The sequence below is a fragment of the Liolophura sinensis genome, chromosome 1, assembly GCF_032854445.1.
Source record: "Liolophura sinensis isolate JHLJ2023 chromosome 1, CUHK_Ljap_v2, whole genome shotgun sequence".
NCBI classification, from domain to species: domain Eukaryota; kingdom Metazoa; phylum Mollusca; class Polyplacophora; order Chitonida; family Chitonidae; genus Liolophura; species Liolophura sinensis.
Genome location: NC_088295.1, coordinates 29,452,329 through 29,470,154, shown reverse-complemented (window position 1 = coordinate 29,470,154; position 17,826 = coordinate 29,452,329). Strand labels below are relative to the sequence as shown.

General features: G+C 40.2%; 1 protein-coding gene across 2 annotated transcripts; it reads left to right on the top strand.

Annotated features, from left to right (window-relative positions):
* Positions 1-1,884: 1,884 nt before the first annotated feature.
* Positions 1,885-14,074, top strand: LOC135461458 (43 kDa receptor-associated protein of the synapse-like). Of its 2 annotated transcripts, none has more exons than XM_064738568.1 (6): positions 1,885-3,012; positions 5,838-5,936; positions 7,497-7,619; positions 10,595-10,648; positions 11,852-11,955; positions 13,894-14,074. In XM_064738568.1, exons 1-6 carry the CDS (start codon positions 2,329-2,331, stop codon positions 13,970-13,972), a joined length of 1,143 nt encoding a protein of 380 aa, XP_064594638.1. In that variant the 5' UTR covers positions 1,885-2,328; the 3' UTR covers positions 13,973-14,074. The 2 variants fall into 2 exon arrangements, with proteins under 2 accessions (XP_064594638.1, XP_064594637.1); XM_064738567.1 differs by having other exon boundaries at positions 11,756-11,955.
* The last annotated feature ends 3,752 nt before the right edge of the window (positions 14,075-17,826 follow it).

The window sequence follows — 17,826 nt, the reverse complement described above, 5'->3', positions numbered from 1 at the left end:
CTTGTCGGTATGTCAGTCGGTCGCTGTGTATCTTGATCAGTTTGTCTGTCGGTCGGTATGTCTGTCGGTCGGTATGTCTGTTGCTCGGTGTGTTGGTCAATCAGTATGTCGGTATGTCGGTCGGTATGTCTGTCGGTCGGTATGTTGGTCGGTCGGTATGTCTGTCGGTTGATCAGCATGTCTGTCCGTCGTTATGTGTGTTGCTCGGTATGTCCGTCGATCAATATGTCTATCGATCAGTATATCTGTCGATCTGTATATCTGTCGATCAGTATGTCTGTCGGTCGGTATGTCTGTTGGTCCGTATGTCTGTCGATCAGTATGTCCTGTCGGTCGGTATGTCTCTTGATCAGTTTGTCTGTCGGTCGGCATGTCTGTTGCTCGGTATGTTGGTCGATCAGTATATCTGTTGCTCGGTTTGTCGGTCGATCAGTATGTCTACTTGTCGGTATGTCAGTCGGTCGCTATGTCTCTTGATCAGTATGTCTGTCGGTCGGTATGTCTGTCGGTCGGTATGTTGGTCGGTCGGTACGTCTGTCGGTCGATCAGCATGTCTGTCCGTCGTTATGTGTGTTACTCGGTATGTCGGTCGATCAGTATGTCTGTCGGTTGGTGTATCTGCTGGTCGGTATGTCGGTCGATCACTATGCCAGTCGATCAGTATGTCTCGTCGGTCGGTATGTCTTTCGGTCGGTATGTCTGTTGCTCGGTATGTCGGTCGATCTGTATATCTGTCGGTCGCTATATCTGTCGGTCAGTATTTTTGTCATTCTTTCATTTAACCTAGGCTACTCACTGAATGAAGGAAGTGCTAAAGTGCAAGACAGCATCGACGTTTCCCGGAATTTTTCAGTTACATCTAGAAAATTTACCACTTTCTATTCCATTTAACATCTGCATATTAAATCTCACGTTTAAGTCCGCTATGACTATCAAGGTACATAAAGGAATACAGAATTTGTGTCAGTCCGTCTTTAATTGAAACCATATTCCATAATCACAAAGATTCGAAAAAAGCTGCGTTCTCACAGCGTTCTCGTCAATGGACACGTGCTCGAATCCAATCCTCTGTGGATTGACTGCGGCCTCACGTCAAAATGTCAGGTAGTTGGCGAAGGGCGGTGGTTTCTTCTGGTGACTCCGCTATCCTCTCGCTGCCGTTGTGTTGTGAAAATTGCTTCAGTTATGCCTTAAGCACAAATCAAAGAAATAAATCAATACAAATAATCACGCCTGACAATAAACTTAAAATTACGGAAATGATAACCGAAGTTTTTAGACGTTTATATTTGCACATATTTGAATTAGACGTATGCACAATTCTTTGGCACATGCATGTACGTATAATTAAATGTCGTACAAATGGTGCATTTGAAATGATGTGGCTCATTTTTCCTGCATACCGGTAATGCGAGAAGCGACAGTGTAATTGTTCATGCTTGCAACATTTTTGTGACTAGTGAGTTGCTATACCAGCATCAAGGTATCAATAAATACCTAACCCGCTGTCAAATTAAATACGTCGGCATTTTGGCGTGACAGAATGTGTTGGCTTCCATCACTTAGTCATTCTGGAATCTAAGTGTCTGTTTCTTTTTAATGTGTGGTCGATGAGCTGCAAAATGATCGAGTTGCACGTATTAGTTGATAATTAATGTGCTTAAAAAATAAACTCAATAAGTGAATGAAACGAAACATTTGCAGCGAATAATGTGTCGTACTAAAAACTCATATTCTTCAACGTGTGTCTAAAGATTATTCTCCTGTTATGGCCTTCGGCCAACTTAACTGAATGGTTAATTAGAAAGTTATTAGCCGTCCACCTGCGCCTTGAATGGGATGATTGGAGCGTCGTTGTGTACACGCTTATCTGTTCAAAGTATACTGCGCCGAAGGGTCGAATTTCTGGGCCCCACAGACCATAGGATGTGATATAGTATGGCGCCTTAGTCTCTTATGATAAGGGCCAGTGTGTGTATGTGTGTGTATGGAGCTATTGTGGTTCTTTCTGCTCGTATCTGCCAACTTCTTCCCCGATCCTACTAAGCGTATGTGAGTGTATACAGCATGGTGTACTGTACTTAGCGCGCTGGAAACATATGCCATCCGACCTACCCCTGGCTCGGGCTATATTTACAAACCCCTAATACATATTCTAGGACGTACGCTTCTCAACATAGGGTGGAATGGAGGGAGAATTACTCATGCGCTCTCCTCCCTCGTCAATATTTATAGCCTACAATAAGTCTGTGTTACGAAGGATGGCCAAAAGTACTGTCGTTATGCCGCAAATGTTCTAACAAACCCTTCTCGTTGAGGCTTCGAAATATGGGCCAAAGCCATGCCCGGCATCATGTCGGCGAAGGACTGAAATTGTACCACGCCTTCAAATACGAGGAAGCCGTGCACAAATGGAGTAAAGCGCTGGATCGAACCTCCAACCTGCACGAAAAGTTCCTCATCCTCGGTTACTTGATCACGGCCAGCTTTGATCGCGGTAGACATCGGGACATGCTGACTTACGCAGCCAGGCAGATTGACCTTGCCCATGAGGTAGCCGATGTGAATTTACGGGCAGAAGGGTACTTAAACCTGGCCAGGAGCAATGAAATGATGTGTGAATTCCACAAGACCTTAACATACGGGCGCCACAGCTTGTCCAACGAGACCAGGCACGTGCGCTTACCCGGCTATATTCATCTGTGCATGGCGAACGCCTATTGCGGCCTCAGCGATTTCTCTAGCAGCCTTCAGTTTTATTTCAAAGCTAACAAGGTGGCGCAGAAAGAATTGGATCCTTTATTGGAATTATTGGTGAATGCTGGACTTGGTCATCTCTACATCAGTTTGCGAGACTTCGAGAAGGGGCTGTTTTACCACATCAGATCGAAGGATCTTGCTCGAGGTCTGGTGCACGATGTTACCGCTAAATTCCAGCGCCTTGTCGCCGTGAACATGGCCATTGCCTATCTCAAACTGACAAGGTACATTGAAGCTATGGATCAGTGCGAGGTAAGATTTCAGCCGCAAGTTCTGTCAGCAGTAATCCTTTAAGGATTGACAATGTGTCACGTGGTCCCGGGCTTTGTCGTTCTGCTGAGATAACAAGGCTAACTAGCAGTTCTAATACATCCGGGATCCTTCCTGAATTAGCTTTGCACACCATAAAGTCTGTCTCCAACAAGGCCTTTAACCGGTATACCCTGCAACTTTACATGGTGGCTGTTTTTCGAGCATCCACATGGTTTGGTTGACGAGAAAAATGTATCTCATTATGCATGCTCTCACAGCAATACATTTCTCTGGTAATTCGTGCCATGTTGTGACAATATTATTGATGACAATATTATTAAAGACGTACAGCATAGAGAGTATAATCAGAGCACCGATGACAGTGTGACAGGTGGCATATGGTCACATGTAACCGCTGAAATTTGGCCCAGGGTCAAATTACCTTAGTAAGGGTTTTTTTCTTATTGTTCATGTAAATGCGCAAATAGTAGTAAATTACACGCCCCCTACATAATGGCGTAAGCAGAATTAAGTAAAAAAAAAGTGCACTAATGTTAATTGCAATTTATTAGACGTAACTGGTCTAGAATTGTTTAAAATGCTGTGTTGTGATGACATTTAACATAAAATGAAAAGGGACTGTGCAAAGTCAAGCATTTAGAGGCAAATATTTATCCACATAGCCTCATAAAGGTATACACAAGCCTATGCCAATTTTTATGTTGTATAATCGTATGATTAACTACAATAGATGTTTGCAGACTTATCCATTTGACCAAATGTTGCTTGAACTGAGGCTGTATGAAGAGACAGCTGATAATGTAATGGGGTAGTGACGGAGTTCAGAAAGCGACATTCATTTCAACTGCTGCTTGCATGCAAAATGAGTATTTACATGATTGCAAGGCTATGTAGATTTAAAATGAGAAAACTGATGTCTCCTAAAGAGGATTGTGAAGGAGCCTTACAACGGCTCAGGGAATAGATGTACAGCCTTAATGACAAAGAAACAGGTCAGAAGCGAAAATAGACGTTAAATTGGCAGTTATTACATTACCACTGTTTGAACTTGACTTCTCAGATTAAATGTGACCTCAAGCTACAGTTTAGTTTACCAAAGCCATCTCATCAAATGTCAAAGTATTTATTCAATCCTGTCGACAGATTCTCCAAGAAACAAGTATTCAACGACACAGTTCGCATTAAAGGCATTTTTAACACGTTATCCAAAGAAACGGATTCCACAAAGAATCACCTGTCTAGCACACTACGATGATGTATTATATATACACATGTATATACATTTGCAAAACCAGCTGTTTCTCTGTAAAGATTGAGCGAGCAGTTAAGCCGACCCCCTGCTGAGTTCTTGGTGAACTCCAATACCTTGCTATTTCCTCTGAGAATCTTCCAAGAACGACCTGTCTGCACGTCTCTACACCGGGCATTCCAGGGAAGCTATATTTAGACACCGTACTTCACATTTCATTATAACTCCGAGCCGCCGTGTATTTATCTTTCTGCAACTATTCCCTCCATCCAGGAAATACTACAAGCGCATTGGTTGTGTTACGGCAGATAATGGAGAATGTGAGTTTTTAACATGGGCTTGTCTAGCGAGAACACTACTCGCGATGATTAGCGCTCATGGGAATGTGGTCTTGCCGCTCACGTAATACGAGCATGTTCAATGTATGTCGGGGCACTAATGACCAGCACCGAATGAAATGGGCTCTCCTCAACAGAAAGCCAACGCCGCTTCACAAACGACTATAGCTGTAAAATACTGACGACCAGCTGCCGATTTGAACCATACCGCTCATCATGTTGCCAATGATCAAATGGCAATGCATGTGATTGGCGTTCTGTACTGACCTTAAGAACAGTTCTCTTAAATAACAGTTTTCAGCTTCATACGTTGAGGAGACAGGGCAGACCCCAGCGGAAACCGCTACTCTACTGGGATATAAACATCCCAATGAAATTCCCCCGCTGCTACCAGCGACATGCATCGGAATTCAAATGTATGTTGTACATGCCTTTAAATAAGTAGCCTAAAATATAACCAAATTCTAAATACGCCAAAACATTTTCACAGCAGTGAATGTTGTCAGCTTTACTAGACAAATCTTTTGATGTAAAAGCGCAGAAAAATCAGTGAGAGTTGGATTTTGAACCTGTGACCTCATTATGCATTTTACGATGGTTATTAATTCAGATACATTCTTCCGAATGTGTCTACGGTCGTTGTTAGCTTGACTGATTATACATGATGTAGAATGGAACCTGTATGGGATACAGCAGATTCATGCAGTTTCATTTTAGCATTTTTGTTTCGGTTTCCATGTCTTTTTATATTTTCGGCGTAATGTTTCCAGTTCTAACATATCAGTGTTTTCAAGAGAGGAAAATCACCGTTATTTGATTCGACAAACGTGGCTCAGAATCGATCGCTTTGTTAAGCTTGTCCATGTTGAAAGGTTTCCTCGCCATAAATAACGTCACTCTTCATCGTTATAGATATCCCTTGCTGGGCATTCGCTTGCGGTGTATCACTCTACATCACGGAACAGTTAAGTTTGATGAGTGGTTTGGGAGACATCTGAGTTCACGCTTCCACAGTGTTATGTGGCTTTTATATGACCTCTAAATTTAAGGGCCATGTTTCGATGAAGAGCTACACATTGCTGTGTTGCATGTTGTCAAATCAGAACCAGCCATAAATACAGGCCATTCTGTTCCAGTTTATCTCTCTCTTCATTACTAATATGACCCATGCACTCGCGTCCTGATTGTTCTTGCTGTTCTATGTTTTCTCTTCATAGGATGCCATGAAAATGGCTTTGTCTCACAATGACCGTGCTGTACAAGCTAAATGTCTCCGGGTATTTGCCGAAATTCACCGCAAGCGGAATGATCCCGCGGTAAGTCTGTGATATACACTGTATACCAAACCCCATCCACTGTATAAGCCCCCCCGACGGCTGTGGGTAACTCAATTGTAAACATGCGAAGAGCTGATGGCTTTCGTCGAGGATTTCCCACTGCCGGCTTTGCCGGAGATAATCAGCACCTTCCACCAGTCCGAACATCCGTTTAGCGTACTGTTTGTCAGTCCCCCTCTACACTCCTTGATACCATCGGTCCTATAGGTAATCAAGTCTCCAGTGATGTTATTTCGGAAACTGTCCGTAATCCCTGAAACTGTCGGTAATTCCGTCAAAGCAAGAAAGATTTACCCACCCATTATGTTTCGAGTCCACGCATTAGAATGCATTTACTACTCTATAGTGCCGAAAAACACTTAAATAAACAAGTCTTAAATGTGAGATCAGGACAAGCTGATTTCTGACCAGATCAATTAAAGTGCTGAACTTTTAACAAAATTACACTAGCATTAACTGGATTGTCTAAAACAATGTATTGACATACTTTAAATACAATAACATCGATTTACCAATACATACAAGAACGACACTAGAATGCAAATAAACAATATGTTTGCTGGAAATATATTTCTGAAGTCTTGCAACAGTATGTTGTGAGCACAGCGTGGCTATATTTCCGCTATCTCCCGCTATATAAACATGAGAATTTGTAGTGTTGCTAAAATAAACCTACAGAACTTTCAAGTATATATATATATATATATTCTTCAAGTGTACTCACAAAAAAATAATAATTTTTCATTTCATTCTGAGTAACCCAGGTCACAAATTAATAAAATAGATTTTAAAAAAATAGGAAATAAAGATGCACCTGTTGGTTAATCGATGTACGGTATTCCTCTAACGGGGTAAAAGATCTTTCGTAGGAGAAATATACAGAATCAATCTGAAATGAATAACTCGGATTTGTGTGAAGTACATAAATCCATAGTGTTAAAAGATTCAAGTTTACATTTAAACCCTATACAAAAAACAAAACCCTTTAAGGCCCCGGATGGATTGAAAGTCCGCAAGAATACACAGGTTGTTTTCCCGCAATAGAACTTCAACAGCTAATCCAGACATTCATAAAGTATGACTGGCTAGAGCACGCTTACACGATAAAATACTACAAAAGATACTGTACATTTACATTGCCCTTTATAAGCAAATGATGTAAAATCTATTTACAGAAACATGTATAATACTTAAATTTCTTAAACAAATTGAAATAGAAAGCGATAAAATTACCAATACCCTGACAATGTACAGGTTTCACCTTATACCTTCTGGTAGGAAAGGTTTCCGCATAAGTTAGGAAAGGTTTCTCATCAATGGTTTTAAGTATATTGATGATCATGACGTTAATGGGTTATTTAATACGTACTCTCGTCTTGATCTGACTGTTACTCCAACGGTGCGATAGCTGTGCATGGAAAAATCACAATGGATTTAATTTCGCTGAGTTCATGTGATAATAGATGGATTTCTATGTTATTACTTCAGTGAGGGCGTAGTCGTAAAATATTTAATGTGCACGTTAATATTTCGTTTCAGAAAGCTATTCCACGGTATGACACGGCCAATAACCTGATGGCAGAGATCGGTGACAAACTGGGTCAAGTCGAGGTCCTGGCTGGTTTAGCCAAGCTTCAGGCTGCCCAGGGCCAGTATGATCAGGTACGGCGAATTGGTAATCGGTTGGGCTGGTTGGGGGTACTTAGGGAGGGATGGTGTGAGTTTGTTAAGGAACCGGTATAAATAAGGAGGCAGAAGGATCTGGAAGTCTTCAGGGTAGCATGGTTTCGGTATAAGGTGCTAATTCCTCAGACGACGCCCGAAATAAACGGAAAGGATTCTGGAAACTTTCAGATGCTGTGTTTTTTTAGTCTAAGCATCGCTACATGTATGTCAACGCAAAATTTCCAAGTTACTGTAGTTTGTGAGATGAAATGTTTACCAACAGGCGTTCTAAAAGAGCTGATAGTTTTGGTGCAGAAGGCTTGTCAGTCTTAACATGTGTTATGGTGTTGGCAAATGCCTTGATATATGAAAGTGAAGGGAAAATGCTGTGTATAACAAGATACACAACCTCTTTCTCTGCACGGCAATATAGGTTGTCTCAGAAGACCAGCCCTCGAACAATGAGGATTCTGGTTCGAAAAGGAATCGGAAGACGTCTAGATCTTGACAAATAAGGTTTCATGTTCGAAGACGTTTCGGAAAACGGCTAGTTCTTGGCCATTGTGAATTAGAATGTTAGGATACAGCCTCGGTGGTATTGCTGCATTCTAAAAGTCAACAGTTTTGTCAGGTACCTGGGGCAGGTTGTTCAAAAGTTAAGCCAGGTTTAAATCTTAGTACCAGTCTTGCTCTAATGCAGAATTAATGCCACTTTAGTCCAGATTAAAACTCATATCGGACTTAAATGCTTATACATTTTTGAACATCTGGGCCCTGATAAAGTACCATGGTTTCCTGGATCTCCATCCCGTCAGCGCCAAAAACCCGAGAAATGTTATCTCTGTCATACAAATGAAATATTCTTGAGTATGTATGCACGCATGCGTGAGTTTTAACATCGCAGTTAACAATTTTTCAGTCATATGACGACGAGGAATCATTAGGTGTGTGTACATATATTGCGTCTTCTCATGGCAGGGCGATCCAATGTCGCAATTAAAGTATCATGTCGAAGACACCAGACACGACACCTCACCCAATCACATTATTCTGACACTGGACCAACCAGTCCTGTTTCCTTGCTTTAATCTCTCAGTGCTGAGCGCCTTGCGAGGCAGCAGCAAGTACCATTTTTAAAGTCTTTGATATGACTTGACACCTGTCTATCAGGAAACGTCTAAGGAAAGGAATTGAGTTGTGAGGGTAATGCGTGGTATGTTTAAAGTACACTTGCATGATATATGTTTAGACACGGGACCGTGAACAGATTGCCGAGCTGACACATTAATACGTGGCAAGCAACTAAACTTAATATGATTTGCAAGCTGATAAACTTAATAGCACGCCTGAGTGTTTATGTACAATCTAAGTCAGGTCAGTTTGTAGGTTGGGAGATACAAATAAGCTATAACACTGTTGAGGATTAGCTACCATTAAGTTATTTATGTGGACTTACGATCAGCGATATCCACATAAAATAGTTGGGATAGTCAGTGTGGTACTTGGTCATTACAAACCGTTTTGTGTGACCGTGTTTCATTCGTTCATTACAGTCTGTTTGGTCTGGCTGTGTTTCATTCGTTCATTACAGTCTGTTTGGTGTGGCTGTGTTTCATTCGTTCATTACAACCAGTTTTGTGTGGCTGTGTTTTATTGGTTCATTACAACCAGTTAGAAGTGGCTGTGTCTCATTGGTTCATTACAAACTATTTGGTGTGGCTGTGTTTTATTGGTTCATTACAACCAGTTTGGTGTGGCAGTGTTTTATTGGTGCATTACAACCAGTTTGATGTGGCTGTGTTTCATTGGTTCATTACGGACTGTTTGATGTGGCTGTGTTTCATGCGTTCATTACAACCAGTTAGATGTGATGTGTTTTATTCGTTCATTACAACCAGTTAAATGTGGCTGTGTCTCATTGGTTCATTACAGCCTGTTTGGTGTGACTGTGTTTCATTGGTTCATTACAAACTGTTTGGTGTGGCTGTGTTTCATTGGTTCATTACAACCAGTTAGATGTGGCTGTGTCTCATTGGTTCATTACAGCCTGTTTGGTGTGGCTGTGTTTCATTGGTTCATTACAAACTGTTTGGTCTGGCTGTGTTTCATTCGTTCATTACAAACTGTTTGGTGTGGCTGTGTTTCATTCGTTCATTACAACTGGTTTGGTGTGGCTGTTTCATTGGTTCATTACAACCAATTTGGTGTGGCTGTGTTTCATTCGTCCATTAAAAACACTTTGGCCGTGTTTCATTCGTTCATTACAGACTGTTTGGTGTGTTTGTGTTTCATTGGTTCATTACAGACTGTTTGATGTGGCTGTGTTTCATTAGTTCATAATAGACTGTTTGGTGTGGCTGTGTTTCATTCGTTCATCACAACCACTTTGGTGTGGCTGTGTCTCATTCGTTCATCACAACCAGTTTGGTGTTGCTGTGTTTCACTGGTTTATTACAAACTGTTTGGTGTGGTTGTGTTTCATTCGTTTATTACAAACCGTTTGGTGTGGTTGTGTTTCATTTGTTAATTCTAAACATGTGAGAGAGGCCTCCGTGACAGAGATGGTTAGCATTCCGGCGCGATGCTATGACCCAGTGGTCGCTGGGAGTCGAATTCCAGCTCACTCTGGCTTCCTCTCTGGCCACACGTGGGAGATCAGCCAGCAACTTGCTTTTTCCTACCCCCATAATACCGGCTGCCGTCGTATAAATGAAATATTCTCGAGTACGGCGTACAACACCAATCAAATAAATAAATAAATAAACAAATAAATAAATAAACAGTTAAAATCTTCAAATCAAGGTGCATTTAATTACCTCTTACTGAAGCTGGGAACAGAATAAGGGCTTTATCATTAGCTTTCCCAATGCCGTCAGATATATGTCTACTCTGGGAGGTAGATAAAGTTATTGATAATCTAATAGATCAGACTGAGTAATTTTCCTTGAATATTTTTTTCTGGTCCCTTTCAGGCTGTTGAGACAAATCTACGGGCATTAGACCTTGGTCAAAATGTTGGTAATAAAGTAAGTACCCGAGTTGCATGTGTCTCAAACATTCTGGCACCAACACCAACCGGAACAACAACAACTGCAAAAGCACAATACGCCATGATAAAGAAATGCTGTTGTTTTCTGTTGCTCTAACTGAAATCACGGAGAAGATATTTTAGTCAGTTGTTCGACATTCTGGAACATCAGACTTCATACTATGATAAATGATAGGTTATAGATCTATTGAATACTGTATACACATGTATGAAATCACTTATATTTCTGCTGGCGTAATACCTTTCTAGAGGCATTGGGGATTCAATGTTTTCATATCTACGTCATTAGGTGCCGTTGTTTTGACTCATGCTAGTGTACAATGCAAAAAGTTATACACATGTACAATACTCACTCTACCTCAGATTTCATTTTACACTGCCTTTAGACGTCTTAACCTCTCTTCTCGGCAATGACATAAAGGTAATGACATATGTGTTACTTTAAACACATCAACATTTCCGAGATTCTTGAGTGTAGCGTTAACCTAACAATCAGTCAATCGACTAGTGTTCTTTGTGATAAATCAAATATTGCCTGCAATGAGAAGCATTAAAACTACCCTTTTTCAAGTCATCATTTCTTGTGAAATGCAATTTCCACCTCTTCCATCAGCAGTTTACGAACTGGATAACTGATTTACCGGTATTAGATCGTGTTGGTAATGGTCAAGGCATGTCCCAGTTTTTCCAAGGGCTTAAAACTCAGCTTCACAGGACTGTGTCGATAACTTGGTCCCTGGGGTATGTACGAACAGGACTGAGCGATTAGTGGGTAGAGAGCTTTTAAAGGAGTTCTGTGAGATTAAGCTAGTCTGACGGGATCTGTGCACCTTGGGGCAATGAGTAGATACCCAGTTGCGCAGAATGATCTAGTCTCTCCTTACATTATTATGCTTTAAACGGGCTAATGGAAATGTCAGAAGATTTCCCTTGTCCAATCAAATGCACGATTAATTCACCACTAACCCCCAACAAACATTCTGCAAAGAAATTCTTAAAAACTGCAGATTTCCAGAAATTGACATTATTTATTTGTTAACTGTAACTGTAACAGCCATATGGAATGAGTTTCTCTTTGTTCCAGTTGTCAACCATGCTGTGTCATCATCGACTGGAGCAGATCTACAGGGTAATGAGTAATACAGACCAATGTAATCAACATTCTTTTTTATGTAAGCAGTTGATTGCTCAGTTTGCTCCACGGTGTACGTGGTGTCATGATTACGTTGGAGAACACCCATCTAAGCTGGAAGCCTATTCCTGTGGCCATGTGTACCATTCAAGGTAAGCGGTGTGAAAGGGTAATTACTAGAACAATAGGCCACAAATTGGCCATACTCCACATTGAGGAAGTGAAAACGTGTGAGGAAATTACTGCGTTACCGTCTTAGTCAACAAACGAAGTTCCAAACGTCTAATTATCACGCTTCGTTTTAGCTTCAATGCAAAATAGTCGCGTGAACGATTTCAATAAGCAACTACATTACCAAATGTGGTTTGATCTCTGTGCCGTGCGTCTATCACGCTGTCGTTGCTGCTGTGGTCTGATCTCTGTGCCGTACGTCTATCACGCTGTCGTCGCTGCTGTGGTCTGATCTCTGTGCCGTATGTCTATCACGCTGTCGTCGCTGCTGTGGTTTGACTCTCTGTGCTGTACGTTTATCACGCTGTCGTTGCTGCTGTGGTTTGATCTCTGTGCCGTACGTCTATCACGCTGTCGTCGCTGCTGTGGTTTGACTCTCTGTGCTGTACGTCTATCACGCTGTCGTTGCTGCTGTGGTTTGATCTCTGTGCCGTACGTCTATCACGCTGTCGTCGCTGCTGTGGTTTGACTCTCTGTGCTGTACGTCTATCACGCTGTCGTGGATACTGTGGTTTGATCTCTGTCACTCTGTCGTCGCTGCTCTGGTTTCACTCTCTGTGCTGTACGCCTTTACTTATACTCACCACCCGGCATATGTAACAATCGCATGACTATAAGGACACGGGCATCTGTACTTTGTCAAAACCTATTTTATCTGTGCCATGCAGGCAATGAGGCAGACGATAATGGAGAGAATTAGATGTCGTCTTCTTGTTTGGTATTTTACACTGAGCTATAAACAGACAAATGATAAAAAGGCTCTGTGAAATATCACACAAAATGGCTTTATGCAAATAGATGCATTTACCAGAATGATAATAATCACTATGAAATGTACGAGACTTTCAGTAATTAATTATATCATCGGAACAGCCTGATTGGGCCTTCCAAAAGTTCTCTTTTTTGCATGTCCTAATATACTTTCTGCAGGTAGAATAAGGTGCTGCCCCTTCCTCTAAAAGTGAAATATAGCCTGCCTCATAGTAAACATAATTAAAACAATTTCAGCCGTTTTACATGTGTGTTGGGAAAACTTGACTGTTCAAAATGTCGCCTGTATTTTTACCTGTCGTCAAATATCAGTCCATGTAGAATACTTCATCAGTCCCGATATGACTTAGGGCCATGCAGTCTTTCAGGGCTACTTGCCCGACTGAGGCAAATTCTTGACGCGAAAGACATGGGGAATCCCCTCTAATGCCCTCATCAGGACTGGTATGCAAAGAACTTTAGATAGAAGTTGATTTCATGTTGATTAGTTAATCTTCATAGCGTTGATTTATGGCCCCCAGGCACTGAATGTATGAACCATGGCTGTATATGAATGAGGGTCCTGTAGAATGCTCTGGCAAAAAGTGCATTTATGGTGTGAAACAATCATACATCGACGTTAAACCCCAAGCACTCACTCTGGAAAAGCGTTATCAGTTCCCTGTGTCATCGGGTTTAAACACTTTCTCGGTGGCTGTTCGTCTTGTTCCAGTTTTTTTATTCACAAATGAATGTGAAAGGCGTCACATTACGGAAGTCGTATCAGAATTTGTAAGCATTACCTTCTTGTAAATCTGTGGCGATGTGAAGGAAAAGATACCTACCAGATTTACTCTTACCCAACATGCATTAGTCAACCGAAAATTATATTTATAAATCAAGGGAAATTTCTTATGAAAGTTCTTTTTTAATTCTTTGTTCTTTGTAATTAACCTAAATTTCCAGTGAAATGCATTTTGTTGCCCTGGACACCAACGTATAATATTCATGGGATCTGGAGAGAAATAATGCTAGGATTATATTATTGTGCGTTTATTTCTACAGAATATTGGTAAAATTCTTTAGACCTTGTCTCTGATTGGTTTCAGCTGTTGGGCACGAGTTAACCAACACTCCAACCTGTGCCGATCACGACAATGCCCTGTTTGCGACACCTCTAAGAGATAAGATGAATGAGGAGCATTCCTTAAGGCTTCATTTCGTCTCCGTTTCTCCAGATCTATGATTCTTCGACATTATCCTTTCGCTTATCATTGTACATATATGTGTGCCTGTGCTTCTTTCAATTAAAATTGATCATGTGATATAAAAGTCTTTGATTTTATTGTTTTTTTGTGAATCTGATAACTGGCGTGATGCTCAATCACACAGATGAGACATAGATGTTATCTATTCATTTATTTATTTGACTGCTGTTATGAGCTACATACTGCAGAACATGTCATTCATACGATGCTGACCAGTTTTATGGGTGGGGGATCTCTCCCACGTGTGACACGTGTCATTTTTGGGTAAATGGAAACTGGTCTTCTGCGAACTATATACAAGAATACACAAAAGAACACCTTAGACCACTTTAGGATTATGAAAGCAAATGAATCTAGAAATCTCATGTATGAGAATGGGATTTATTTGTTTGATTGGTGTTTTATGCCGTACTCAAAAATTTTTCACTTATACGACGGCGGCCAGCATTATGATGGGACAAAAAAAAACATGTATCACGCGAGGCAGCAAAAAGTCTTTGGTAAGACCCGATGAGGTTTGAACCTGCGTTTCCTGACTTCAAGGCGACCGCTCTAATCATCTAGCCACCGAAACGATCGAATGGGATTAAAGAAATATCCTTTGGATGGTATAGAGATTATGGTGGGTGAGTGAAATAAGAGTGGGCGACGTTTCTTTGTTTTCTTCCATAGAAAACAACAGAACATGTCCGTACAACCTGTGGGTATAAGGAACAATTAAACAGCAAAAACTGCTAGTGAGAACGCTAGTACGACAGATCGCCATGTTCAGCTCACACTCAGTGGGTATGGTTAAGTCGGACTAAAATCTGAATGTAAGTGTGACAAAACATGAATGTTTATAACACTTGAAATTAACTAGAGCCTAACAGAGCAAGAGTGTAAGGTCGATTTATCAAGATTACCTCTTGAACTGGAAATGGTGGAACACAAAAACTGTATTTGGACAATAATGCGGAAAAAGCTAAAAGCCGTCAGAACACAGACAAAACTAAGAATAACAGTGAAATCAAGATATCAACAATTTTGTCTTTAGAATTTTAAGAGCAAATAGAAGAAAAAATGAAAAGAAAGCAAATCTATCTCCGGTATCGATCTGCATGTATCATATATAGAAATGCTGGTTAAGTTCAACGCCAAATAAGCAGGCAGATAATTTTAGACATGGACATCATGCATATGTTTCTAAAAGGAATTTCCTTCTTGACAAAAATAGAACCATTAGGTTGAAAGGGTAATACTGGCAGACTTACAAATTATCGTCCTGGCTCGTATGAAAAGAGTGCCATCGAACGATGTTTGCTCTTTTTTTGTACAGGAAACCAGGCAACAAGACTACAGGTTTACTATCCAAGTCTCTTTTTACCTTTTTTGTCCTTACGCTTCACCAAAATTTTGGTCTTATAATCCAAATTCTGGCTTCCCGTCGGATTGCTCTGTGAGTCTATATGTTCTAGCCTATGTTTGATTAAATTAGCAAATATGGGAAGGTTATCTGGGCTTTTTAAAAGTGATAAACTTTGATTCATGGAAATGTGTTACGTGGAAATGACTATAAACTGATGTTTAGATTTTCAACTATTTCAGATCTAAAGTAGGCCTATATACACTACCTAAGTGCTCTCGATTCTCGAATCAAGCAGATAGTATCTTTTAGAAGTACATGTAATTTCTGTGAAAAAAAAATGCGAGATTAAGATTAATTTTCACATACTACAACAGATTTCTTGTAGATCTAAATACAGGTTCTAAATGCAGATCACTTATAGCTCGGCTATAATTATAATTCGGCAATGAGCCTTAGCGCATCAAGGTGTACCGTCACAAGGTCCGAGTGACTTATAATGGCTCACGAGTCTCCGCGAATGTCGGGGCTTAGATCGCTGATTTAATTTGATTTCATGTCATTTCATTTCATTGCATGATTACTTCAACTCGTGAAATGACGTTTCAAAGAAGTCAGGCAACACATCGTCCGGTAAGTTTACCTCCCCGAGTAATATGATTTTATACTGTATATGTTTACAAATAAAAGAATTTGAGTTTGTTTACGTGTTAGAGTTGTTTTTGTGATTTATATAAAGGTGAACTATCGTAATTTCCTTCAGTGATAAAGGTCTTATTTCGCACAGTTTATAGATATCGCTTCTGTTTTTACATTTTTGAACTTTTACACTCAGACGCCATTATGTAGAAAAAGAAACATTTGTTTCATGACGTTTCAATCTGAGCTCAGCGGTATGACGTCATAATACATGGACAGTGTATTTTTACTTTCTTACGTCACTCAACAAAGAGACACGACTTCGTAAATACGCAGCGTTGAAATATCTAGGTCAACTGCAATGGAATAAGCTTGCCGTTGACTGGTCTTAAAATTTATGACCTCATAAGTCTTATTTTCTTTAATGGGGGGGAGGGGGGAGTAGAATAGAGTTTAACACCTTCGTCTTCGTGTTTGTTGTGTAAGCCGATACCACTGAACCTTCTTTCGTTGAACCTCTTAATTCCATTACTAATTACCACATCAAAACCCTTTGTATCTTATAATATATATATATGTGTGTCTGTTCTGAGGATATTTAGGAATTTGTTATAAGGCAACATCTGCAATGAAATGCTTCTGGACAAACATTTGTGTTTTGAGTCGTATCAATTCTGTTTATTTGTTTGATTGCTGTACTCAAGGTGGCAGTCAGTGTTATCTTGGAGGAAACTGGATAAAGCCCGGGGGAAAACCCACGACCATCCGCCGTAACAAAAAACGTTCAGATATGTGAGCGCTTTTATGTTTAAATCTAGAACCGGAGTGCCCTGATTAAATCACAACAGTAGGCCAAAAACATGTCTTAATCCCTGCCAGCAGAACGCGGAGGAGCTGGATTCGAACTGGCAACCTCTTGTGCCAAGTGCCAATCAACACCTTAAACGAGGGTCTTTATTTACTTTCAAACAGGTATAGTTACTTTGCATAAGTATTTCCACGGAACAATCAACGCATGCGGGTTTTAACGTTACATATGAACTGTACGTCTGGACTAAGTCAAAATGTTTTGAACACACTTCACGGTATACTATTCTGATTTATCAGATTTTTATGTTAAGGTTTTATTCTTTGTATTCATACATTTTTTCACATTCTACTCTTTGAGGTCATAATTATTATAAATATAATTTTATTATACAGATCAGACTGGTAAATGAGTTTTTAGTCTGTTAGCTTTAGCTCTGAACATGACTATACCATATACCTGATTATCTGGCAAATTATTCTTTATGTTATAGTTCATGTAAACAAATACTTACCCCAACAAACCAGATATGACTTCGTACGGAATGACCGGACTGTACCCGGTCATACTGACTAAAATATTTCCAACATCCTCGTTGTTCGTGATATATGCTTAATCCGATAAACTGTAAGCACGAACACCATTAAAAATATTCTTTAAATAAACTTAAAATGGTTTTACACAAAACGTTTTAGCACTAGTTGACATTTCGAAACATCTTCCGAAAAGGGACAACTTTGTTAAGTTGGTAACTAACTTCCGGGAAAAATGCTAAAAATAAACCAATCAATAGTTGGTTATCTTTTTATAGATCCACGGATACATACACTATGGAAAATATACGTACTCGTACACACATATGCTGCAGGCCTACATGTATTTAATCCAACATGCAGGAAGTAAAATTCACCAGTTAAAGAGACGTCTTTGAAAAAAGTATGTCAACGCAAGCGTTTTACTTCAGAGACCAGATTGACTTACT

What these genes read in the sequence shown, in the direction of transcription:
- LOC135461458 (XM_064738567.1), top strand. Translation starts at nt 2,329, where the DNA reads ATGGGCCAAAGCCATGCCCGGCATCATGTCGGCGAAGGACTGAAATTG. An exon ending in AAGCTATGGATCAGTGCGAG is followed by an intron (nt 3,013 to 5,837) that starts GTAAGATTTCAG and finishes TTCTCTTCATAG; the next exon opens with GATGCCATGAAAATGGCTTT. An exon ending in GCAAGCGGAATGATCCCGCG is followed by an intron (nt 5,937 to 7,496) that starts GTAAGTCTGTGA and finishes ATTTCGTTTCAG; the next exon opens with AAAGCTATTCCACGGTATGA.